Source organism: Clytia hemisphaerica, unplaced genomic scaffold (genome assembly GCF_902728285.1).
Source record: "Clytia hemisphaerica strain Z4C2 unplaced genomic scaffold, Clytia hemisphaerica genome assembly, whole genome shotgun sequence".
Classification (NCBI taxonomy): Eukaryota; Metazoa; Cnidaria; class Hydrozoa; order Leptothecata; family Clytiidae; genus Clytia; species Clytia hemisphaerica.
In genome coordinates, this window is record NW_027104101.1 from 4283632 (window position 1) to 4311505 (window position 27874).

At 34.7% G+C, this 27874-nt stretch overlaps 1 protein-coding gene across 2 annotated transcripts; it reads right to left on the reverse strand.

Moving 5' to 3' along the window:
• LOC136813158 (plastin-3-like) lies at window positions 1-27356 on the reverse strand. Of its 2 annotated transcripts, none has more exons than XM_067069690.1 (13): window positions 27210-27356; window positions 7843-7998; window positions 7032-7288; window positions 6403-6610; window positions 5979-6164; window positions 5464-5544; window positions 4977-5057; window positions 4573-4708; window positions 3740-3828; window positions 3042-3240; window positions 2657-2769; window positions 2089-2232; window positions 1-1208 (listed from the first exon to the last, which is right to left on the reverse strand). In XM_067069690.1, the coding sequence occupies exons 1-13, from the start codon at window positions 27339-27341 to the stop codon at window positions 1056-1058; spliced, it is 1935 nt and encodes a 644-aa protein (XP_066925791.1). In that variant the 5' UTR covers window positions 27342-27356; the 3' UTR covers window positions 1-1055. The 2 variants fall into 2 exon arrangements, with proteins under 2 accessions (XP_066925791.1, XP_066925792.1); XM_067069691.1 differs by lacking the exon at window positions 27210-27356 and adding an exon at window positions 24139-24277.
• Between the last annotated feature and the right edge of the window lie 518 nt (window positions 27357-27874).

Sequence of the window (27874 nt, forward strand, 5' to 3'; positions counted from 1 at the left end):
TACGGCAAACAGAATCTTTCATATAAATGCAACTGAAAGAGGATTTTTTTTCTCTACAAAGTATAAAATAAATATATTTAAGAAATAAACTGAATGCTTTTTTTATAAGAACCGACACAAGTCTCTAGCTGTTCTTATTTTCTTCTTATTGTTCAGCTGTTCTTATTTCAACGTTCTTTACGGACTGTCTATACAAAAAACGTTAAGCTGGCCCAAGTTGAACTGAGTTTGTTCTTACATTTTGTTGATTTTCCTATGAAATTGTTCTTATAAAAGGCATATAAATAATGAAAAGCACATCTCAACTCCATGACTATAGCGGGAAAATTCATCTTCAAACTGCTCAAAAAGAGTACTGGGTCGAGGGTAATATTAATTAGTTCTAGGAGAAATGAAAAAAACAACAAAATGATAAATAAGCTAGAAAAAATGGTGCATTAGAAAACCCTAATTTTATACAATGGTGCCCAAAAATTCGTACTTTACAATATTATATTCAGAAATTTTTTAAATAATGTAAAAAAAATGTATCTACAGCCCTTAGCCAAAAAAAAAATTCAACTTGGAAAATGTGCAAAAATTGCTATAAATTATAGTCTATATTAACTAGCGCTATCGAAAGTGTCTTAGTAACTACACTTTGATAATGAGACTTACAAATAACCAATTCACTTTGTAGCATAACATGGATATACCTTAAGTTGGTTAATTTTCGCATGGACATATCGCCAATTTAGTATCTAAAAATTTAGCGAATAGGCCCCTTTGGTACCCAATTTCTTTCATTTTCCTAGGGATTATGACCAAAATTTGAACTTCAAATTTTTCACGAAAGACGGCTAAAGCTCTCGAAAATTGCGAAAATTAATCCACGCGAAGTTTAATCCAGTTTAAGAAGGTAAATATGTTCCAGGTGATTTGCTACTTAAAGTCATAACAGAATACCCGGATAGAAAATTATAGTTAGATCCTATATAAAATGAATACAAAGTTACCTAGATATTTAAGAAAGATTAGCTTAGACAAGCTATACTACTAACCAGCAATATTGTTTTTTAGTTAGGTTGCAAACCACGAGTCATCAGACATGCGAAGACAGTCAAAACCATTTTCGGTTTGACTTCAACCAAATCTTCGGGTAGGGCGTATGTTTTGGCGCCAATCTTTCGGCTCATTGAGATAGCGTATTGGGCGTTAAGTTCCTTGTCCTTGAAAAATATAGAGAATGTGTTGATAAATAGGACAAAATCTAAAAGTAGCAAGCTAAAGAGACAAAAAATTTAAGCAACTACTTAACTGCCTTTTATTCATGATATTCATGATGTAGGTAATGTTTTCTGCGGAAAGACCCCGGTTTTTGCCAGTGGTGGCATATTTTATACAACTTTAGTTTAGTTTAAAGTTCCCACTACTGGCAAAAACTGGGGTCTTTCCGTAGAAAACATTACGTCATGAATATCATGAATAACCCGACTTTATACAGCACATATAGTAAAATAGTTCTTGTTTCTCATTAGTCATAATAAATACTTCATTTCCGTAAGATAAACACCTACAGAGAGGTTTTAGACGGCAAAAAAATAAATTCGGAAATTAAGACAGTGCTACAAAATGTATTTTGATCGTGCCGTTCACAAACAGGAGCGCACATCCCAATTGATAATTTTTCAACCAAACAAGAAAGAGATAAACTGCTGAGTAAACAAAAAAATGTAAACATACAAATTAATTGTGTTCGAGTTAACCTCTTTCTTGATGGAAATCAAACATTGATCATTGAATTTTAAGAATTTTGGCCTAACGTACACGCTCGTACGATCTCTTATTTCATTGCCGTACCAAATAATAGAGTATTTTGTGAGATTTCCTGAGCAGTGGAGAAAAGTGGAGAAAAACATTCATCATCTTGCCTGATGATCGAAGAAGAATCACTCGAAACTTAACCTTACGTAAATCTCGTGATCCAAGCCACGATAAGCTGTGTAAAATATCATGAATATCACTGGCACTATACGCTGAAAACTTTTTTAGAAATGTGTCATTATTGTCTTGTATAAGAAAAAAAATAAAAACAGGTCATTTGTTTACCTCATCAGAATGTCCTTCTGTGACCAGGCTATAATCGACGGATCCAGGCTTGATAGAATCGACAAGATCAATAACAGCCAGGCTGGTGGAAATGGTTGGGTCCTTGAAGTTGGCGATACGGGTTCGTTTGTTGCAAGAGTTGAGCTGAGGAGAGAGGTAGAGAAAACATAACTAAAATACACTCGAACGACGGTAGTCCATTCTAGCGTTACATGTGGGAATTTAGAAGGATGACAGCAAAATATAGGAATTTTTATTGAAATTGAACTAAGTTTATTTGACAACGCAATCAAACGCGCTTTGTGTGCACTTTACAGGTCATCTAAAGTTAAGACCCAAATTCTACACTGCAATTTGCAAAAAAATCCTAACTTTTCCAACGGTTGAAAGTCAATAGTGAGCTAAAAGTGGGGGGGGGAATTAATATAGATTAGGCGCAACCAAAAATCTTTACTTTGTATAACAGTGGGGGGGGGGGGGGGTGGGCTGACAATATTTTGTGCAGTGTAAATAGCCCTTAATGGTTATGTTAAGTTAACGACGTTTTCTGGAAAAAACATCACCAAACCTTATTGTTAACCCAGTCCACGATTGCACCATCAGTAATTTTGCTACCATCTTGTTTGGTGAGGCTGGCCAACATCCTTGTAGTGTAATCGCGTAACATTTGCCAAATCAAAGCTGTAAAATGGAAATAAGTATACTAAAAACCGCCATTAAACATATTTCCTACCATTCCTACCACACTGTATTTTTTAACAAAATGAAGAACTGCTTTCTCTAGGGGCGCGCCATCACAAATTTTTATAACAACTTTTTCGATACGGATTTTCTATAAAAAAGGTGGACAAAATTTATAACAGATAGAGGAGGGATGAAATAAATATCGGGGGTTCACATCCCTCAGCAAACATAAATTAACACCCCTATTATTACACAGAAGGAAAACTCACCAAGAACTAAGGTTGGTGTTCCATTATAAATATCTTCGCCACCAATTCCAACAAGCGAGTAGCTGTTCTTTATTTTACCAAGTTGAACTGCATAATTGCAATTCTCAATTTTCTTCATGTTACCACCCGTGGCAAGTTTGAAGGGCGCTTTATTGACTTTGTCCCAATTCACCGTTCCCTTGCGAATGTCTTCGTAGAGCTATGAAATAATTAACTTTACTCGTATGACAGAATAGTCAATATAATGAGCCTGATCTGACCTACTCTGTAACAGAGTGTATCTCATGTTTATCGCTTCGTAGTACACTCTGTGCGCATTGTCTGCATATTAAAAAAAATTCCTGTACGGAGACCTCTGTGATGAAGCTCGTTGATCCCATTTTTACCCTCAGCTCACCAACTGTAACCTTTTCCTCTTGTGAATAGCTTATGCTAAATAAAAGTTGATTTGCTCTGTTCTTGATAGTAATGTAGCTCAACAAACAATGCCCGGTGTTTATAACGAACCATAAACTCTTTTCTCAGGATATAGTATCTCCATATCGAAAGGAGAACAATTGTTAAAACTTGCATACAAAAATCTACATGTTAACCTTCACAAGGGAGGCCAAAGTATTGTTTAGAGATAAAAACTGTGTCGAATAAATTTTAAAAGCATTCATACAAAAAGTTTGAAAAACAATGACAACACAACTAACCTGGAATAAAACAAGACCGTTACTCAAATCGTTGTATAGGTGATAAACAAAGGGGTTGACGCCCAAACTGTTCATCCAGTTACGATAAGCTAAAAGAACAAGGTAAAAGTTAGGCTAGCTGGGTTGGGCTAGTTGGGCGGGGCTATTTGTACCCTCTATATTGCCCTCAAGGGCAGAAATGCTTTTTTTTGAAGAGGTGAACTTATTTTCCAGACCACCCTTGACGTTACACCTCCTCGACAAAGGGGCTCCAGACTATTTCTGGAAAAAGCCCAATATTTCAGATAAGATTTTTGCGATAAAATTCATATTCTAGAAAGGAATAGGTGTCTGCTGGGAGCAAAAAAGGGCACTTTTTGTTAGTGATTTTCCTCAAAAGAACTTGGCGATTTTCAGAGAGGCAGAAGAGAGAAGAGAGAGAAGCTGACCTTCCGATATCATCGGACCGGGCCCTTTCCCGGGATAGTTTCCTACCCCTAGATAGGGAAATCACAGCGCTTACCAGACATTGCACATCCGAGCTGTGCTGTATTGATGATGATACTCGGACAGTACGGGAGAACCTGAACATATGAGTACCATCGCCACACCAAATGCAATGTCCAGCATATTTCCCCATACTCTTGTATCAGAGTGATGGTACCCTCTCCCCTCACATGGTATGGGTTGACCCGGGACAAGGTACATTCACTTGCCAAGTGAATCGCAGCACCGAGTGGGAATCGAACCCTGATATCCAGCACGGAAGTCAAGAGCGATGACCACTACACTACTGCGCCTTTAAGAGAGGCAGCCAAAGTAAAAGGGATAAAAATATTTCAAATGATACTCACTTTTCTCTTCTCGTGATTCCTCATAAGGTTCATATTCGACGTCTTCTTCGATGTCGTTGGGATCGAGGGTGGGGAAATGGTTGAACAAGTTGGCAACGAAGGCCAGATTCAACTTACTATTTCCTCCCACAATGTCCTGTGAAAGGAGAAGATGTAAAAAAAGAATGTAAAAACTTTGTTGACCAACCAAACCTTTAAACGTTACAAAGGGATTTGGGCTCAAGTTACAGGAATCATATGATATAAAATTTAACGTGTTATTTTCCCCACTATGTCCTGAAGGGAAAGGATCTAAAAAAAGTATGTAAAAACTTTATCTTTGTGCACAAATCAAACCCTATCGTTACAACGGAATTTGGTTTAGAGGGCTTTAGCAATTCGGTTGCTTATGAAAATAATTTTACCTTAGCTGTGACGAATTTCCTGCACCCAATTTTGTCAGCATTCTTTAAAATCAAATCTGCTCTTTTGGTACTATCCCCAATCTAAAAAGGTTGTAAAGTTATAATCAGTCAAACAAGTGTAAATTTAAAAGTGAATAAACGACTCACACAGTACAGTAGAGAAAATGATATAATGCCAATGTCACGTAATGGATACAACAATTAAAGGCAATCAAAAACATCAAAAGTAAAATATAACCTAAAATTCGAAAAAGAAATGAGGAGCGGCATTTGCATCCCAAACCAGGAATTTGCGGTTCGAATCCCCGCTCCTTCCAATGTTCCGTTCAGTTCAAAGATAGCCGAGCCGGCTAGCCGTGGACCCCGTGAAAACAATCGAAAGACTGTCTAAAAGTCCTAGATTACTGGGCTAGAAAATCGACTCTATCTATCTATCTAAATCAATTGGGGAAAAGGTCAGCTTATAAAGAGCATGTAAATAAAGTACCTGCATGGTTCTCTCAGGGCGGTCAACTCCGAATTCTTGTGGTGAGATTTGATTTAAAAGAATGGCATAAGCTTCTGAGTCCTAAACACACAGAAAAAGAATACTTATAATTTTCATTTATGTAAAATTCAAAACTGCCAGAAAAAAATTGAATATGGGGGATGGAGGATATAACATTTTTTAAGAATTTACTCTTCGTACATTGCGAATTTTCACTACCCCCAGGACACTATATCCTCCAATTCCCATGTACGGACATTTTCTGGAAGAGCCCATATAGAGATTCAGCAGTGACCTACGCCTAACAATCTTCTCCAGTCATTCTCTAGAGATTTTCAAAATAATTTGTTCTCTAGAGGATCTGACTGGAAAACAGACTTTATACTCGAAATAAGGCTGATCTATAATATTTCAGAATTTTTTTAGAAGTAATATTCAATTGTTTCAAAGAAAGAATATCATCATCAGCTCATGATTCACATCACATAAAATCTTCTTGCAAAATAATTACCAACCTTGATGTCACCAGAGAAATTGTTGATTCGTTTGTTGGAACCAGATTTCCTCAAATGATAATTGACCCATCTCAACAAGAGTTCTTCAGGTGACAATTTGAGCAAGTCTTCAATTGATTCTCCATCCTCAAGAAGGGCAGCAATGTTTGGATTGGCTTGGAGTGTGATGTTTGCAAATAAACCAATCTATTATGTTAAAATATCCAACAAAGTTTAATTAGCCATTACATACACAACACTCAGCACTTTTACCAATATTTGCTCTACATAGTTGCACTGACGAATTGGGGTGTAATATATAGAAGAAGTTCTGAAATTATATTCCCATATTCAAAAATTAAAGCTAATTACTTAAATAATTTTGTGCCAGGAAGTTACAAATATTTTTTTCAAAATAGTACAAAAGATGTAAAGAAGAAGTTACCCTAATAATTTGCCATAGTAGACCAAGTATCAAGTGTTGTTTCCCTTTGATGATATCCTCAGCATGAACGTTGACAACACTGCAACCGATAGCTTGAGCAGAATTGATGACCAACAAATTGTTTTCTTGAATTAAGAATGCATTCAATCGTCCCTTGTTGATGGCTCTTTCATCAATAGTTTTTGGAGCTGACAAATTGATCATTTTACTGAAAAAATAGTTTGAGAAGAGTAAATTTTTAAATGAGTGTCAAACGTCATGTCTCAAAAAATGTTCAAATTTAAATGCTTGAAATGTTCTCAAAATCTTTTGGCTATCATAAAAATCTATCATATTTTGAAGAAAGTACAGGATAAAAAATCTGAAAACAGATTTTTTTAATTTTAAAACAACTAGCAACCATTGTACCAAAAGATAATTCCATCCTTGAGCTGTTCAAACAGGTTGGCACCTTCAATATGTAAATACTGTCTACAATCAGCAATCAATTTGAGAAAAAAATGAATTTTTACATGATTGTCAAACATCATGCCTTAAAAATAGATGAATTTTTAATGTTCAAAACTTTATACCAAACAACAGTACGAATTTTTTAATTCCTGACAAATAAAAACAAGCAGCCATCTTACCAAAAGATAATTCCATCCTTGAGCCGTTCAAATAGGTTTGCAGCTTCAATAGGTAAATACTGTCTACAATCAGCATCCTCACGTAATTGCGAATTGATCCAATCTTTGAAAGCTAGCTGTTCAGCATCTGATGATGTGTGAGTCGTTCCTTCAGCTGAAGCTTCTGTGGTGCCACCTTGAACTTTAATTCCCTCTCTGCGGGTTACTAGTGATGTCCATTGACCAAAAACACCTTTGGATGATACCTTGCAGTACATCTAGAAAGGGAAAGCAATACTCAAAAATTAAAGGCCAAAGTCTTGTTTCCAGAAATTGACCAGGTGAACTTTTTTTGAGAGTTCCCCGGCTTCAATTTTTTGAGCTGTCCAAGAAGGCAATGTGAGTTTTTTTCGTCACCCACATTTTCCAAAAACAAGACTTTTTTTGGCTAATCTCACAGCCAATCATTCAATCAATCATACATCTTCTTCCTAATGCAAATAGTTATTTTGTTAAAAAAAACGGCTCTTGGAACTTTTATTCAAAGTGTTATATATTAAACTTTTTTGTGGTATGCTTGGTATATATCATGAATTGGTGCTTAATATGAACACATTCACTTAGCAAATATATACTAACCTTTAAAAGTTCACGACACCAAGGACTAAAATGACGTCAATTTTGACGAAGACCCTGCAATGATAGTTTTTGTAAGAGCAACGGAATTCTAGTTTAAAAAAAAATTTATTTTCAACTGAGGATTGTTTGTAAAAACATGAAACTGCCAGTATTGAAAAAATAATTTTCATTACTTTAACTACGATATACTAACCTCTATAAATTCATTAAATTCAACAGTCCCATTTTTATCAGTGTCAACTTCAGCAATCATTTCACGGAGCTTATAACCGGGGACTGATTCACCCAATGCTTGGAATATACTTCCAAGTTCAGATGATGTGATGTGTCCATTGTGGTCCAAATCAAACTGCAAGAAAGAAATTAAAACTTACACTCCAGCTTACCTAGGCTTGAAAGCCTGTTTCAATCTCTCCTCTCTTTTCTAGAAAGACTTTTGGGCAACCTATAATTATATAGTCATTTTAGGTCATTTAAATACCATAGTTCTTTCATTTTTATCAACCCATTACAATGGGCTGTTCCATTAAAAACCATACAGGGGGTGGACGAACCTTTTCAAGTCAAAAAAAATTAATGAAAATGTGTGAATACCCCCTGGAAAATTGTATAATTTGCAAAAATACCCTTGGAAAAATTTTTTTATACCTTAAAGTGAGGGTGGAAATGTTTGTCCACCCCCTGTATAGAAAATGGAATGGTCCAATAAGAAGAGGATATTATAAAGGATATTTGTTCTTTTTTCTAATCTTAACTTAGATCGTAGTGAATATCATATTCATTTTATAGCAACAATAATGTCATACTCATAGTTTCTCAATTTTGAAAAATAACCAGTTTTCGATCATTATTATGATTGCTTGCTATCACACCCTTTTGCAGCCATCTGCATTATACACTTGCAAGAGTAATACCCCCTCAAAAAAACCTCAGATATTCTGACTGATTCTAAAATAAAGATATTGTGTCTTTAAAAAAGAATTTATTGTAACAAAGGAAGAATTCCATATGATTTAATTTTTTCCATTTATGGGTCTATTTTAGCCTATATACTAGACGTCATGGCTTTTTTCTACCCTGTAACGTCTATTCCACTTTGCGACTTTTTCGAATGTTTTGAGCCCAGGTTTACGGGTTCTCAACATTCGATTTTTTGACGTCACTTTAAACGTTTGAAGCTCCTGCAGTATCAAAAAAATTGAACTTGCGCCAAAACACTTGAAAGGCTTCTATTTTTTAAAAATCGTCAAAGTGTATTTAGAAGAAACGGGATGAAAAATCCTGGTTTTTGGCTAGGTGCTTGCTAGGTCTGTTTATGAAGAAAAAAAATCAACTGAAAAGGATTCTTCTTTCCGTAATATCTGGAGGATATGATCTGATTTTTATTTCAGTTGGGAATAAAGAAGACAGCAAAAAACAGACGGATGAAAAACCATCAGACTCTAATGCATCGACAAAATTGTAAGTTTAGATCTCATTTTTACTTTGGTTTTTATTTTTCACCTGCTTAGATCTTTCACTTAATCAATCCGATTACAAACTGTCAATTTATGCAGAGATACCATAACCTTGAAACCTGGCGACGAAAACCCGTTTGCTGAATCCCGTTTTGGTCCCTTAGACTGACGACTGACTTAGCGCAGATTTTTGCGCTCGTATTTTGATTCGTTTAGAAATAATTTAGAGAAAGCAATTATATATACACGAAATGATTTTAGTAATTTTCACGCAAAGAGATCAGATGAAAAATTTATATAGTGTTGATCACTTTATAATGTTTTGAAAAGGAGTGTTTAAGTGGTATCTGGCTCTCTTGCCAGTAATATAGAAACACGAGTAACAACCAGGGCCCGGTTGTTCAAAAGTCGATTAGATCTTCTTGCCATTGTTGTCGTACTTTTAGAAAATGTAAGTTTAACAAGTAAAGTTCTTCCACAACTAAACGGTTTTTACAAGCACCTAATTTTCATTGTTTTTGATATTGCGGAAAGAAAAGATTTTTCAGACGGACTAAAAACACCATTGCAGAATTTGCCCAATCATTGTGATGGCAAAATTATGCTGAGAGTTTAATTGAAGGTTTCCTACCCTACCATCGTGTTTTGTTTACATCTACCTACAGAACATTTACAGCCCTATTTACACGGAATTAAACTGTAAATAAACCTACTTCTCCAGAAATGGACAAGTTCCTCTTTTCGATCCGATATGAAAATAGTTTCAACAAAGCTTTCGGCGAAACCACTCTATACTTTAAGAGCAGAAAGTTTCACGAAGTCAAAAAGTTGCGAAATTTAGCGAAAGGCCTTTTCATAAATTACGTCACGAACATCACTTGCCTCGTATTCAAACAATTACCGTGGTGATTATGTCCCTTGAGACACTGAATGATTTTTTTATAAATATAAAGTAGTTTTAATCAAATCTGCTGGGAGTTAACACTATGGCAATAATTTCAAAACGAGGCAAGTGATGTTCGTGACGTAATTTATGAAAAGGTCTATTTAAGCTTCGCGAATTATGGTTCTAGCCGAAATTTCACAGATATAACTTTCCCGAGTTCATGTGAAATTTACCTTTTTTGGTAACAAAAATCTCATAAAACACCATAAAATTAGTTAACAGTGCAAAACTGAGTAGGAATGTTTATTTTGCGCGGAAAAAAAACTTTTTCAGGTTTAATTTCTTACCTGGCAGAAACTTTTGCGAAAAAGGATCAAAATCACAAAAAACGCGAAAGTTACTGCCCGCGAAAGTAAAAGAAAGACGGTTTTGAAAAACAAGATTGTATGATAAAATGCAGTAAAACAAGTGATACTTTTATGGACCTACCTGGTTATGCATTTAACACATATATAATTGATATCTACGTGAGCATATGAACGTTAAACAATCATTCAGAACACAAATAGTGATGATTTATTAAAATTAGTCGTTTGTTTCTTATAAAAAAAAAACGTTTAGAAACCAAAATTTCATGCTCTTGAAATATTCTTTCATATTCAAGACTTCGTTAGCAAAAACTATCTCATCAAAAAATTGAGTAATACGGCTAAGAACATTGATGTATGCTTATTAATGGTGATTCTTATAAATAAAAATGCATTTTTTGAGCTGAAAAGTTCTTTTTTTACAATAATCTGCTTGACACATCTTTTACCTAGTTTCATGCAAAAAATCAACGATCCAATATTTCACAAAGTCCAAAAAACCCTTTTTTTAGCCGTTTTTTGGCCGATATTTTGCCCAAAAACATTTTTTTTCGAAAATCGGGCTCCGTCACATTCGAGGGTTTATAGTTATGCATCTTTGTGCAAAAAATCATAAAGAATGAAAGAGTCAATCTCGAGAAAAGCTAACGTACCTAAGAAATTGATAATGTGCTTATAAAAAAATATCGAATTTGGCCAGTTTTTCTATAAAAACACGCAAAGCAACCAAAATTGCATGGCTAACACAAATATTCTTTAAAAGTAAGCCCTCATGAGCAAAAAAATTGAGTAATTTGACTAAGAACATTGATGTATGCTTATTAATAGTGATTCTTATAGATAAACATGCGTTTTTTAAGCCAAATAAACTTTTTTGCAAAAATCTGCTTGAGCCATCTTTTACCTATGATGGTACCCTACTTTCATGTAAAAAATCAGAAAAAATTAATGATCCAATTTTTCACAAAGTCCAAAAAACCTGTTTTTTAGCAGTTTTTTGGCCCAAATTGGCCCAAAAATATTTTTTTTCGAAAATCGGGCTCCGTCACATTTTGGCCACCACCATTTTGCACCTTTGTACCAAAAATCAGATGATTCCTATGACTAAATCTCGAGAAAAGCTGGTAACGAACAGACGGACGGACGGACAGAATTTATAGGACCTCCACCCCACCGGGGTAGGTCCAAAAAAGGTTCAATGTCGTGCCTTTTTGAAACACAATTTCTCTGTATTGTCATTCTCTATGATTCTACCTGTATCAGTTTTTATAATATAAGTAATGAATCAGTTATGTTTTGTGAATAATGATAAATGTTGTATTCTTTTTCCTTCACAAGCTACTAGCAGATAAATGGAGGGGCCATTGGTCCAGTGCCCCCTATCGCATTGGTTTCAAGTACTCGAGTACACAGGATTAATAGCCGCTCCCCCGTAGGCGCCTGATGACAGAGTACACGAGATGGTGTCTAGAGGTCTATTGACCAGGTGCATATCAAAGCAAATATAAAGACCAAGGCATGATATATTGTTATTTTTTAATTCCCATAGAAATAACAAGAAGTTCTGAAAAAAACCTTATAGTATCCCATATGTACCACAAAGACTAAAATTCTGGTCACAGTTGAATTAATTTTGCTTTCTTTTTTAAGGTACTTTTGTTTGTTATTGAAACTACTCAAATTTCGAGTACGTCAATACTCAGTGTTTAAGGGACTTCACCTTCAACAAGGATATAAGGATATCACTTTAGCTTAATGATCACTTTTTTCTATTCTATGAGAAGCATGGGTTCAGATTTAACAGCTTTGATTGACAAAATTTACGAGTATGATTTCAGCTACAGACAATTATTTGCTTGGGGCGATACCCAAGATGGCTCCTTTTTGACTGGCAGCGCGGCCGAAGGAGCGTTTATATGTCGTGCGCTGTGGAACGATAAACCAAATTTTGAATTTGATGTCATGACTCCATTTGCGTCTATTTCAAAACAAAAAAGTCTTGCGATCTTTGTTCCAACAAAATTCACTGGATATTATCGGTTGAAATGGAATGAAACTTTGAATTCTTGCTTCTATCCTAAGTTTTCTGATTGTTTACCAATGAAAGAAAACAATGTTGAAATTTATCAGTATTTAGACAACAGAATCCTCGATTATTTTAAAAGGTTACAAGGACATGGAGTCATTGAGGAAGGCAGACCAAATATATATTCTGAAGTAGATTCAGGGTTGAGGATAGAAGAAGACATTGTTCCATGTATTGAATTGTCATTTTTGCCTTACTTTGTGCAACCTTGGTTTGGAAGGAAGAGATATTGGCCTTCCCCGGAAACCATAGAAGAAATTAGAGCCAGTAAATGCCATTTAGTTTTGAAATCGACTCCTGGTTCAAACACAAATTATGAATGGAGAATATCTTTCTCAAAAGCTGAAGTCATTTTAGCTAATCGGAAAACACTTTTCCAGAACAAGTGTTTTCTGTTGGCAAAAAATATCTACTATGCAGATCTTTCACATATCAAAGATGACAAATCAGGGTATTCTATATCTTCGTATCTCCTAAAGACTTTAATGCTTTACTTTCTTGAACAGACTCCACCAGCACAGTGGGAGAGCTGGGAGATGCACCAAAGTTATTTGCATGTTTTAATGGTTCTATACAGGAGACTCGCTGAGAGTTTAAACAAATGTTTCCTACCATCGTATTTCGTTGAGGATATAAATCTACTTGCAGGATATTCACAGCCCTATTTACACGGAATTAAACTGCGAATATACCTGCTTCTCCAGAAATGGACAGGCTCCTCTTTTCAATCTGGTATGAAAATGGTTCCAGAAAAGATTTTTTCTTCTACGCATTCTATGCAATATCAAATGACCGGCGTTGCAGAATCTCTCCAAAACTGGCCTGAAACAGAATCGTTTGAAATGCATGACCTTAAAACTGACGAGGTAAAAAGCAAATACTCGGAGCCGAAGAAATTCCATACACCGATCCATGAAACAGAAGCAGAATTTAGATTCGAGACACCAACGCAACAAAACGAATCTTCTGAACCTGATACTGATATGAAGAAGTTTTTTTTTTCGAACATAAACAGTGCTTATGATCGTCTAAAACGAAAGTGGACAACTGAAGAGATGACCCGGGATATGGGTGTCTGTTGCAGAATTCCATTGATGATGAAAAAAAAACAGATGACATGTCGGGAGATCCAGAGTACGTGATGATATTGTACGGTGACCATAGTGGGCAGTGGCCTTCCAACGCACACCTGAAAAAGGTTGCCCCAAACTTAATAAGGATTCCCTCCTAAATTTTTAAAATTCCTCAAACCAGTACCTGAATAGTAAAAGATTCTGGTTAAAACTCCTGAGGTTTACAGACTGGAGGGAAAAATACCGGAGAGCAAAATAAACTTTGAACCTAGATTACAATTTTTGACATTCGTTCTTCATTTTCTCTAGTTTGTATAAAAAAATTGAAGAAGACAGAAAGGTGAAAAATCAATCTTAATTTGCATCCAATTTTCAATTTTTTTTTATATTTTGAAAAGCTCTACTGATGTATGGAGCACTGTATCGACATTTGTTTTCCTACTTGTTGTTTGTTTTATCTTTTTCTTTTAAACATATTTTTGGTAGGTAGAGGTTTGGGCGAGAGTGGTTAAAAAGAGAGCTTTGCAAAAACAGTAAATTGGTAATAACTGTCAAATCATCTACGATGCGCAAAGATTTCAGTATCTTACCCGTATCTTAGAACATTTCTATTTTATATAAAATGTTAATATTTTTATCATGAATTGTATGATGACGTTTTATGTTTTTTAATTTTTAAAATCAATTTATAAAATTAAAAATGTAGGAAAAAAAGTTTGTTGAAATGAGCACTTCTTTCTTTTTCTTCTGTCCAAAAACACAGCAATGGAATGACTTCTTTCAAAATTCAATAAGTCAAGCTAGAGTTAACCAAAATTACTTTGTAATGGTGAAAAGAGAATTAGAAATTTTGATAATAGGGGCCGTCCACATAGTACATACACACAAAGGGGGAGGGGGTGCTGTGCGCAGATTTGTAATACTTGCGCAGATTTGTAATACCTGCGCAGATTTGTAATACCTGTGCAGATTTGTAATAAACTTTGCGCAAATTTGTAATACTTGAGCTGCGCAGAAATGTAATACTTCTCTGCGCAGATTTGTAATTTGGAAGTGATATTTTCATTGGTAACCAAAGTCTATTCTGCGAACAAAATGCATTAAAAAAGACTTAGAAAATAATACCCAAATAAAGTTGTGATTATTGAGCACATCGAATAAATAATCGTTTACACGTCCATTTTTTCCAGATCACTTACAGACGGCTCATAAATATACGTCACAAAAAAGCGTTTATTTGACGTCAAAAATTTTTTTTTTATTTTTGTTAAAAAAAACTGAATTTTTTTAGCTAGAAATATACCTTGAAAACGGCCCTGGCCGAAACAGGAAATTTCTAGCATCTAATGGTATTTTTGTCTCGATCCTCCGTCCGATATATATATATATATATATATGAAAAAACAATTAATGATATAAAAATATTTTTGTCAACATTTTATCAAAATATTGATTTGCTCTAAAATCACCTTCTACCTAGCTAGGAAACCTGTCCCCTCTGACTGGATTTCTTTTATAACCTTTCATAGCACCTGCATTACATTCCAGCATGATATCTCAAGTGAAATTATTTGGAGTTAACTTTCTTTCAAAAAGAGTTTGATGGTTGAAGCTTCGGTATGTTTTTGTTGTTGTTAGATAGAAAAAATACATAAAGATGAAAAAAAAAAAATGATTGGAACAATTTCCATTAGATTAAAAGATATTGATTCGTTTCTTATAAAGTTGATGCTTATAGGAAAATGAAAATATTGAAATTGTATTCAAAATCCCATGTTTGTATTGAAAGAACCAACTGCCGAAAGCCAATTTCCATTAGATTGAAAGATATTGATTCGTTTCTTATAAAGTTGATGCTTATAAGAAAAATGAAAATGCTTAAAATTATTCCCAATCCATGTTTTTATTGAAAGAACAAACTGCCAAAAGCCAATTTTCATTAGATTAAAATATATTGATTTGTTTCTTTTAAAGTTGATGCTTTTAATAAGAAAAATGAAAATATTGAAATTATTCACAATTCCATGTTTGTATTGAAAGAACCAAGCACCGAAAGCCAATTTTCATAAGATTAAAAGATATTGTTTCGTTTCTTATAAAGTTGATGCTTATAAGAAAAATGAAAATGCTTAAAATTATTCCCAATCCACGTTTGTAGTAAAAGAACCAACTGCCAAAAGCCAATTTTCATTAGATTAAAATATATTGATTCGTTTCTTATAAAGTTAATGTTCATACTAAAGATATACAACCTTTGTATGATTTTCTGATTATTTTCTAAGTCTTTTTTTCGAAACTTTTCTTTGTGGGAAACATATGCAAAGTAAAAATCTAAATTCCAAATTCCAAATCTGCGCAGAGAAGTATTACATTTCTGCGCAGCTCAAGTATTACATTTCTGCGCAGCTCAAGTATTACAAATTTGCGCAAAATTTATTAAAAATCTGCGCAGGTATTACAAATCTGCGCAAGTATTACAAATCTGCGCACAACAGGGGGTCTTCTCAAAAGCGTATGCTTGCGTACAGGGGGAGGGATCAAATGTATGTACGCAGAAAAAAGAAATTTCATAGCCCTTTTTTGCTTGTTTTTTTGTCGAATTTTACGCCTCTTCTCGCATCAAGAAAAAGTTTCTTAATAAACATTGAGTTTCATTTATGAAAGTCCGAACTATACGATTTGAATTCGAGATTTTCTTTAACCGAAGGGGGGGGGGGTGAAAGAAAAAGTACGTACTTACATATAGCCATTTGCGTACGCTTGCGTACAGAGGGGAGCGGTTACTCTATTTTCTACATTTTAGTGTGTACGTACTATGTGGACGGCCCCATACTTTAGGCGTACAAATTTTAGAAGAAGGAGATATCCAATTCCTTGGGAAAACAGATCAAAATTCTAACTCTGGAATTTCTAGGGAAGACAGTTGAAATTAAAATTTTGGCTTTTGAGGAAAAACAGATCTACATTTTCTAGGAATAAGAAACTTTAGGCGTACAAACTTTTGCGAGCAGAAAGTAAAGTTTAGCCTTTTTTGCAAAAGTAAATGTCTTTGAAAATTCTTGTTTATGCTCGCGAAAAATTCACAAAAAAATTTGAAATCTATAGAACCTCGAAATCATAATAAATATCAAATTTCAGGCATATTATTATCCTGAATGTCGAAGAGCAACCGTCTCTATCGGATGTAAGGAATATTTTTCACTTTTAATACAATTTATATTCAAAGTTTATGCTAGCAAAAAACATTTTTTCCTCAAACTCGCGAAAGAAAATGTCGCAAATTTCGCGATTTTTGATTTCTTGAAAGTTTCTGCTCATGAAAGTTTGTACGCCCAAGGAACTTAAATAAAAGAGAGTTTTATTAAAGTTCCTTGGTACGCCTAAAATAATTTGAAACTTATGGGCAACCGATTGAATCTTCCAGGAAAACTTTGCCTCTTATTTCTATAGAAAGATTTAAAGCAAATTCAAAAAAAATCAAAAGCAGGGGAAATTCAGAACAAAAAAGCGGGAAGGCTTCCGTTCGGATAACATTTTCTCTTACTTCTCTCTCTCGTGTTTCTTCATAGAATTATTATCAGATAGAATGAATTCATGCTTTTTTCCTCAAAATGAAGCGTGTCTGTAAGGGGTCCCTTAGTTGCAATGGGAATTCAATTGCACGTGTGCAATGATAATGTCATTTCTTTGTTCTTATCGTATTTTAATTGCATATTTTTCTCATGCTTGATTGGTTTCTTTTGAATTCTCAAAAAATTATGCACATAATTTGATTATTTTCAACTGGAAATTTCAGGCACTTCGGTCCCCTCAATGCAAATAAGAATTACATATTTGAAATCAGCCCATTTTATAGATTCACCAGTGTTGAAAACTATTTGAGAACGCACTTCTAAGAAAAGAAATTTGGGTGTCAAGTTTTCACCTAAATTAGTTATTCTTTCCGTATAGACTAAAATTGATTTTTTTAATTTTAGGAGTTAAAATCGATGGAATCACTAAATTTCAGCTACTAAAATTCCAGATTGTAAGCTGAAATAGATTTGTAAATATCAATCGTTTTCCAAAACCAAAAATTTCGAAACTGAGAAAAAATACCGTGCAAACATACCCTTATAAAGAGATTTCTATCCACGCATCAGATTTTGAGAAACTGTTTTTACGACCAATAATCACTTTTAACAAAGGGAATCTGAATAGATGGTGAAGTAGCCAAAGTGAGATATTATTCTATCTGATAGCAGTTCACTGGTTTCTTAACATAAATTTACCGACAAATTTCAACAAAAAATTTCAACAATAACTTTAAATTAATCAAGTCACTTTAGTAAAAAATAAATGTATCCTGTTTACTTAAAAATTGCAGAAAAATATTTGTCCAAAATCCTTTGTAACATAGAATCAAGTACAAATTAAGAATGCTAGATACACAAAAACGATGTTTACAAAGTGGCCTTGGATATTGATTTGATCTTGTTTATAATGGCGTCGAATCCCATGGAAAGCGATATTGATTCCTGGAGAGAGATTATTGCAGAACTCTGTGCTAATGCACCTAATATAACAATCCGTGACGTGACGGCTTACGACTTTACGATCCATCCATTCCATCGTCAAAGATTAAATTAATCATCCAAAAAGTTAAAAAGGACGATATCCTGAAGACTTTGATTTATTTGGGTCCAAACCAGGAAATAACTGAAAAAGTATTGAAAGATGATGCAATTGATATGCTTATTGTTAAAGTAAAATCATTCTTTCTTGATTATGTCAGATATGAGATGAACAATATAGATTCAAACATGGAAGTCAACCATTCCTTTGCTGTGAAAGTTGTGGACAAGGGGAAGAAGTTCATCGTGAATGCTATAGCAAAATCCTTTCAGAATTTAAATTACTTGACAACGAAGGTTTGCCCAAGCTATTCTTTAAATCGATACCAGGCTTCCACTATATCTGCCAGAGTTGTGAACTTAATGTTATAGACAAGAACTTCTCAAAAGCAGTAGCTAAAATTTCACTAAATGCTCAAAGCAATGAACTTTAAAACGCCAATGAAGCCGAACAACATTTAAATATTGGTACTGAGCATCCAAAGGAGAAGAAGGATATAATGTGCAAATATTATTTGAGAGGGAACTGTCAGGTTGGTCACCCCCGAGCTTGTAAAAAACTTTTGAGACATGGAAATAAAAAACCAAGGGGATGTAATGAAGGAAAAAACTGTGAATTTTTCCATCCAAGGATGTGTTCCAACTCTATCAAATACAAAAAATGTCTTCACAAATGTGCAAATTTGTACATGTCAAGGGAACACTAACTGAGAATTCGTTAAAATACAGGAAAGATACAAATTTGAGAGACCCTGGCGAAATTCCTGATGTCATTGATAAGGAGAGGGATTTTCTAATACTCATCCAAAATCTGAAAAACGAGATTTTACAGACAATGGACAAAAAGTTTGCAGAGATGAACAAAAATCAACCTCAACCACCACCAAGGCTTATGAATCAAGTCCCAAATTTCAACCAATGGTCAACTCAACCAATCTTTCAACACCACATGCACAACCAGCATATGATGCAAGCTTAGAATCATTCACGCTACTCAACATTCAAGGACTAAAACCATTAACTGTCCAATCATCTGTTCCATTTGTAAGTGATATTTTACATGAGAAAAATTCACTTTTCATCGCTCTAACTGAGACGTGGCTTGCTGATCACAAGGATGCAGAAGTTGAAATTAATGACTACTTCATAATTAGAGCTGATAGATCACAAACCAAAAAGAAAGATGGTCGATTCAGTGGAGGAGTAGTACTTTACATTAGAAACAACATCAGTTCAACCTTTAAACCAGTGTTGCAGTATTCAAACGGTGTGAATGAACTGCTAATTGTTCACTCCAAGAAATTAAACATATTGATATCTGTTATTTATTGACAACCAGATGACTCATCTCACGGTCATCCATCAACCTCGAAAGAATTTTCTGAAATATTAAAAAAGATGAGAGATACTTTCAATACTTTTGCAGAAAATATCTTACCAGACATATTCTTGCTAGGAGATTTTAACCTTCCACATGCATCCTGGCCTTGTGGGAGTTCTACAAAAGGAGCTTCTAGTGATGAGAAGCAATGTTTATATCTGTTAAGTGCACTTGCAAATGAATTTACGTTACAACAGTGTATCCTTAAGGAAACACACAAGGATGGCAATATACTTGAGTTAGTATGGACAAACAACCGTGAATTAGTACATAGCTACTCATGCATCTGTAAATATTAACATTCATAAAACTATAGAAGCAGTAACTGAAACAGCAACAGAATTCCAAGTAACTCATTTGAAAAATTCAATATCTATCACGAAGAAATTGCCTGGGTGCTGGGAATCTGTAAAAAATGAACTGTCTCAAATTGACTGGGACAATGAATTTTATGAATTAAAATCTGTAGAAAAATTTGAAAAACTGTTAAAATATGCGAAAAAATCGTAGAAAAATTTGTTCCAATTAGGAAACCTTTACAAAACGAACAAAAATAAAATAATTCTGAGAGAAAGGAGGATTCTAATGAGGAGGCGGTCTAAGCTAGAAAAAAGATTCATCTCGGCAAGAAAATGTTTTCAGATTAAAAAAATCAAAACCCAACTTGTTGATATTGAAAAACAATTATAAACCTCATACAGGAAGAGTAATTAATACAACTGCAGAAAAGAAAGCTTGTGAGGCGATCAAACTAAATCCAAAATATTTCTTTTCTTATGCTAAAAGACATAGTAAGACCAAAGCTAGAATTGGTCCTTTAATAGATAAAACAACAAACAATTATGTGTCTGACAGTAAAAAAATGGCAGACATTCTTCAAAAAACAGTATCAATCAGTCTTCAGTACATCACTCGAAAACGCAAAATATAATGATAAAGACAGTGATTTTGTTTTGACTGATATTGATTTTACGAAAGAGGACTTTGTTGAGGAGATTGGAACAATATCCAAAAATGCAGCACCAGAACCTGATGGTTTTTCTGCTATCTTTCTCAAAAATTGTAGTCAAGAACTAGCAACTCCTTTTTGTTCAATCTGGAGAAAGTGTTTTGATAACGGGGAAACACCACATCTCTTCAAAGACAGTCATATCATATTCCTATTTACAAAGGTGGGGACCAAGGTGAAGCCCAAAATTATCGGCCAGTGTCACTAACCTTGCACATAATGAAAACCTTTGAAAAGATTGTGCGAAAAAACATTGTTAAAATATCTAGAAGAGAATAACATTTTTAATGACTTCCAACATGGCTTTCGACAAGGTAGATGTTGTTTGAGTCAACTCCTTGAACATTATGATACAATACTATCATACCTTGAGAGAGGTATTAATGTTAATGTCGACACAATTTATTTGGACTTCAGTAAGGCATTCGATAAAGTTGATAATGCAATTTTGTTACACAAATTGTCTCAGCTCAGGATCAAAGGAAAGCTATTGCAATGGATTGAATCGTTTTTGAAAGACAAAAAACAATCTGTTGTTGTAAATGGCTTCAAATCCGAAAGTGCCCCTGTCATATCAGGAGTACCTCAAGGAACAGTACTTGGGCCAATTTTGTTTCTTCTGATGATTTCTGATATTGATGATAATATCAGGTATTCAATCCTTGCAAGCTTTGCTGACGATACTAGAATGCTTAAAGAAATCCAAGGAATAATTGACATGTTCAAGTTGCAACATGGTCTCAACATAGTTTATGATTGGACTGAGAACAATAACATGAAACTAAATAGTTGTAAATTCGAACATTTGAAATACGGTAAAGATACTGAATCAAAAAGTTTATCAACCTATTTCACTAACAACAAAACTGTAATTGAAAACAAAAACTCTGTCAAAGATCTTGGAGTGTGGATGAGTAGTGACTGCTCATTCACTGATCACATCAATAAAATGATAGCAAAAGCTAAGGACATTTCTAGTTGGATTTTGAGAACATTCAACAACAGAAGCAGTGATGTTATGATAACGTTATGGAAATCCTTAGTTCTCCCTCACCTCGACTACTGTTCTCAGCTTTGGTCACCAAACAGCATCCACCAAATTGAACAGATTGAATCAGTACAAAAGAACTTCTTCAATAAAATCAAAGGCCTTAGTGCTTTCGATTATTGGGAACAATTGAAAATGTTGAAAATGTATTCTCTACAAAGGAGGAGGGAGAGATACAGAATTATTTATATTTGGTCGATACTAGAGGGTATAGTACCAAATTTCAGCCACACTGAAGGAGATGGCACTGTAAAAGGTGGTGTCTCGTCTTCAACTACAAGCCGTCATGGTCGAAAATGCCAACTACGAACAATCCAACGAAGAGCTTAGCTGTACAGAATCCAGAACTCTTCAACAGTATTCCCTCTGACATACGAAATATCACTGGCTGTTCAAAAGACTCATTCAATAAACGACTCAATAAATATCTGTGCTCTATACCCGACGAACCTCACACTACGTCGCGACAAACAAGATTGGCTGAATCAAATGCTCTTTTTTATCAAATTATACGTGTTGGGCTCAACGAGCTGGACAGATGAATATCATCAAATTAAACTAAAGTATACTGAAGAAAGTAAACCTTAGACAGAGAGCGGAGGTAATATATGCTAGTTACTTGTTCGATTGACCTTCATTATAAAAGAAAGAGAATTAAAAAAAGAAAATTGAAGAATTGAAAAATTGGACACCCATCGGAATTGAACTCGGAGCCCCATCCATACAGTCAGGAGGCCCCCTTTCATTTTTTTTATATTACGCAAACGGCAGTGTGTGCTAAATTATTTTGGTTTCGCTTTCGATTTCAAACAAACGTTGTAGCAACAGGGCACCCGTACATAGCAATCAGGCTGGGTAGAAAAATCTAAACATAGAATTCAAAAAAATACCGATCATCGTGTAGAGCACTAAAAAATACCCCCTTTCTATGTTTAGTTTGATCTACCTTGAATTATAACTGAAAATATCTTCAAATAACCTTTGTCCACTATTAGCCCGCGCGGTAATCTTTGCCCGCTTTAATTCTTAGATAATGAATGAGAGAGGTGCGCTTAGCTAAGCTGTGCTCGCGGGCGATAAATTTATGTTTACTTATCTTGTATATTTTAGTGGTATTTATCCAATGAAAAGGATGTTGACAAAATTGATTATGACATCACATCTTACTTTTACACTTTGGTATCTTCATTGCATCACAGTGTAAGGTTTGTTTTTATTTTAGTTTGTATCTTTGAAAGACCCCATTGGATTTAGGCAGGGCTGACGGATTTAGGACCACTCATGGTAATTAGTTATTCACAAGACTGTCAGGTTCGCCAAATCTTCTATTCTATATTGACTCATTTGGTCACTTTCGTTTTCTACCTGTTACATTTGAAATGTCAGTCTGGGAAATCCTCTCAATTGCACGCTTATGTTCCGAGGGCGTAAGCGCGCAATTGCATGGTTATAAATTACGCCCGCTCCCGCCCCGGTTGAAATTGCTTAGGGATTTCAAGGGGTTCAGAATTCTCTAATTTGGGCGAAGGCATGGTTTAACGGGCAATCCATTTTTACGGAATCTTCTACAATAAATTTTGAGTAAAACTGCCCTAGGCTTTTGAAATTCAACAGAGCTTTCGGAAGGAATTGCGTGTCAGAATAATAAAGGGTGCAATTGCACGCTTAGTTATCCAGTTTGAAGAGTGTGGCACTTTATCTCGACATCTCGAGCAAACTTGGAAAAAGTTGAGTGCAGGTGCAAAATTTGAGGTTTTCAGGTGCAAGTGCAGACAGTTTTTTAACCCCAAGTGCAGAGTTCCGCTATTTTCTCCTTGAGTGCAGCTAATTTTAGCAATTTTTGGCCTTTTTGGGCCAATTTTCGAGGAATAGGTGCACCAAAATTTAAACGGGTGCGCTCTTTGAAGAGCGGAACTTGGTACATGTTCTTTTTTTTATAAGCAAGTGTCTGCCCCTACATCAGGCTCGCATTATGCTTAGCATTCTATTGTTCTCAAATAATAGAGCCATTGTTTAGGTACCAAAAACTGAGCCTGCGTATGCTTATAAACGTTATGCTTATAAAAGAAAAAACATGTATTTCCTCAAGCCATACTCTGCAAACTGGGCTTATATATACCATACCCCTCCTCTAATTCCAACACACCCTTCTTTAGAGAAAGGAATAAAAAACGGTCATACGCTTACCGCCCGTTTCAGAAAAATTTCGATAAGCGTGTAATTACACGGTTAAAAATTCTGCCATTTTGATAACCGTGCAATTGCGCGCTTATGGCCTGGGAACATAAGCGTGCAATTGAGAGGATTTCCCAGACTGAATGTAAGTTTACTCCATCTTTGTAAAAACAAACAACAACAAACAACAAATTTATAATTTATACTGGAGTATTAAACTATATTAAACTCTTAACTTTGTGATAACTTTAGGAGGCTTTTCAATAATTCAAGACAAGAAAGTGTAATCTGACACTGAGCTGTTGTGAGAAATCAAAACAAAACAAAAACAAAAATTTAGAAACAAACAAAAAGTTTTTTAGAAAAAAACCTCATTTATTCTAAACCACAAACCTCATTAAAAGTCTCTCGTATATCGTCTATGGTATCTTGAGGTAAGGAAGCCATTCCAAATAAACTTATGTGATTTATGAAATGGTCAGAAATGTCAGAAAATGACAGTGACTTTTTGATGACGAAAATTCTGAGCAAGGAGCTGCTGCTGCAGATTTATTTTTGTCCTCCTTCTTGTGACGTCATACCTTGACGTTTACGGGACCCTCCCCCTTTTAGCTAAATTTTCTTGAACCTCTCCGCCGCAGAGTCAATGCCACCGCAAGCGCGGGCTCATTCCATAAATTTTATTTCATAAATTCAATAAAAATAAAGTCCGAAGGGCAAGACTGAGATATGTCGTGCTTCGGCTGAAAAGTGTACCAAGTTTAGGTAGGAAATCCTACCTAGGTCACGTGAAATTGAAATAGAATTTTAGCGCTTGACAGGTTTTCGAAAACAATAGCAGAAATATTTTTTGCAATGTATTCACTTTTTTTTGTGGAAAAGCTTAAAGCATGACCTTCAGGCTTTACAAATCTATGGGCCATCATAAATCTCAAAGCAGATTCTGATACTTACGTATGCACTCTTATGAGGCCATGGCTCCGCAAGAGAATCTACCTGGTTATTAGCACAATGCTACGATCTTTTTCTAGACTAGCAAATCATTTTCATCCCATATTTGGAATCAAATGAGCGTTTGAGCGCGCTGTGCTGCGATTGGCTAAAACAACCAGGTCCAATCATCACAATCGCCATATCCCTTTAGGAATTTATAGAGCAAAACGTGGTATGCGCAAAATGGATGATCTGTGTTGTGAGATTAAGGTCATCCACCATTAAAAGAAGAGGTTCTCAAGCAGTTTTCGTGATGGCGTGATAGGGACTTTTTTCTAGCGTGATTACGTGGTTTGGAATTTTTTTTTCGTGATTGCGTGATCAGAAGGGATGTGTGATTATCCAAATTTTTTGCTGATTTTCGTGATTGTGATTGAAGACAAGAAATTGCGTGGTATCGTGATCAGACTTACCGCTTGGCAGCGTCATAAAAGCAGGACAAAATGCACACAACAAACATCATAGATTTTTAAATTAAAAAATTCCCTTTCTCCCGATAAGGTAGATTTTTATGAAAATGAAACAATGAATGAGCGAAAGCAAATTAGTGAGGTCAGGTAGCACATAAAAACGTAAGAATACTTCAGATGGTGATTAAAGCATGAAATTTGGCACAGATGATCCTTAGAGGGTCTTAAACTTAATTTTAAACAGTAACACCAAATTTTGCCACCTCGCCACCTGCCAGATGACGTCATCAGGTGGCTGGGCAATAAATTATTTTTTTGAAAATATTCAAAATCTGATGGTTTCAGCGGAAAGAGCATGAAATGCTGATGAAAAAATTGAGGTATAAAACATGCCTTCAAAATCTTCCTATCAAAAGTTATGGAGGTTTAAAGTTTTGTGATGACGTCATCATAAGCCTTTCCAGGCAAAACTTAAAAACCTCGTAATTTTGGTACAAATTGACCAAATTTCATGTTTTATACATGAATTCATATCAAAATTCATTGCTTTTTCTGATTCTGATGTTCAAATTGAATTAAAAGCTTTAAATCCTACAGAATACTAAAACTTAGATTTTGAGGTTTACAAGGCAAATCAATGCAGCGTTTTCCCTTCAGGAACACAGTGTACAACCAACTAATTTTTTTGGATGTTTTAAGCCTTCCTATGTTGTTTAGACCCAAGCATCAGATGGAACTTCAAATTTTGACATGGATTCATGTATAAAACACTAAATTTGGTCAACTAGTTCCGTTATTACGCGATTTTTGGTTTTGCCTGAAAAGGCTTATGATGACGTCATCACAAAACTTTAAACCTTCATAACTTTTGATAGGAAGATTTTGAAGGCATGTTTTATACCTCGATTTTCATCAGCATTTCATGCTCTTTCCGCTGATACCATCAGATTTTAAATATTTAAAAAAAAATAAATTTTTGCTAGGCCACCTGATGACGTCATCTGGCAGGTGGCCAGGTGGCAAAATTTGGTGTTACTGTTTAAAATTAAGTTTTAGACCCTCTAAGGATCATCTGTACCAAATTTCATGCTTTAATCACCATCTGAAGTATTTTTGTGCTAACAGACCTCACTAAATTATCATCAACTAATTGCAAACCAGGCGGTGGCACTGTGAAGAAAGTATTATCATGGAGTTTATCTTTTTATCATTCGTCCTGCTGGAGGTCTAAACACAATTGATGAATTAGCATGATGTCAAAATATAATAACGGAAGAGATTAAAAGTTCAATGTGGAAATAATTTAAAACAACGGAATTATAAAAAATTACTCTATCATTTTTACGATAATCTAACTTTACTATCAATATCAAGCAGATACCATACAGTTCTCTTTAGCAAACACAGTTAGCAAACACAACTTAAGAATGACTTAATAGGTACGTTTTTCATGAAGCTCAAAGGGCTATAGGTAATTATTTCGGACATTTCGGACGTCGTCACTTAGTCTTAATTCTCTTTAAGAGAAGAAACAAAAATTAAAAGATTTTCAAATTGGCTCAGGACGTTGCCAAAACATGTTTTCATCGCTCAGAACCCAAAATTGGGATATTATATTTTATTTTTATTATTATTTTATTTTATTACTTATTTTATTTTTTGAATAAAATAAGACTTTACCACGTTATATCTTCGGATCTATGAGGTGTCCTTAACCCCTTGCTGATGCAGGACGTCGGTGAGAAACTTTTGAATTTCTTTTTTTAAGCTCTTGGACTGAAAGGTTTACGGCAGGAGATTCAACGCTTTGTCCTAGTTACAACGCACGCTATTCTACATATTTTACCAAAACGCACCGCAATCATGACGACAGATTGTATCTAGTGGTCCGTTTGTTTTTGAGGGCTGCATTTTTTGAAATCTAGCGATAGATTTTACTTTCAATCCGGCGTTTGTGTAAAAACCACGCGCGAGCGTTCTGGATACGAAATAAGTGGCTTCATTTCCCATCCAGGAGTCTCGCCTCTAGCCCTTCGGGCTTGGAAGTCAATGGTTATTTACCTGATCAAAAGCTGATTTTACTTCATTCACAATATCTTTATTAAGACTGTTTCCATTCCGTAATTGATATGATCCGGTAAAACAACCGTCCGCATTCATCTGATTTGAAGTATAAGATAATTGTCGATTCATTTCGAATTGATGAGAATATGCAATTTAATGATGGCTGTGGTTGACACAGTATTGTGTTTTGTAGACAGCAGAGACCGTTAAACAATCTTTCAAATCTGTTTTATCTATGCTAAAATTTTATCTAAATCAAATAGTAAAAAAAGATAAGATGCAAAAGAATGAATCAAAATACATGTGTATAGCTCTAAAACTCAACAATTCTAATTCTTTGATTTTGTCCAAAAAAAAACAGAAGAATTTTATATCGAAGATAATCGTTTGCATTGTCTTTGTGTCAAAAATTTTGACTCTAGTCTTGAATAATTCCCAATAGTATACACATCCTGCAATTTGCAGATGTAAATTGCAGAACCCGTAAATTTGAAAATAAATATTCAGAAATATGTATGTAACAAAATCTCAAAATTCTTGGCAAAATCTTTTTACTGTCTTCAATAATCATCTTACACTACAAGAGGCAGTCTATGTACCCTTGCTGCTTTTTTGCTTCATTAGAAACACTCCAACATGAATTATGCAAAACTGCATAAATT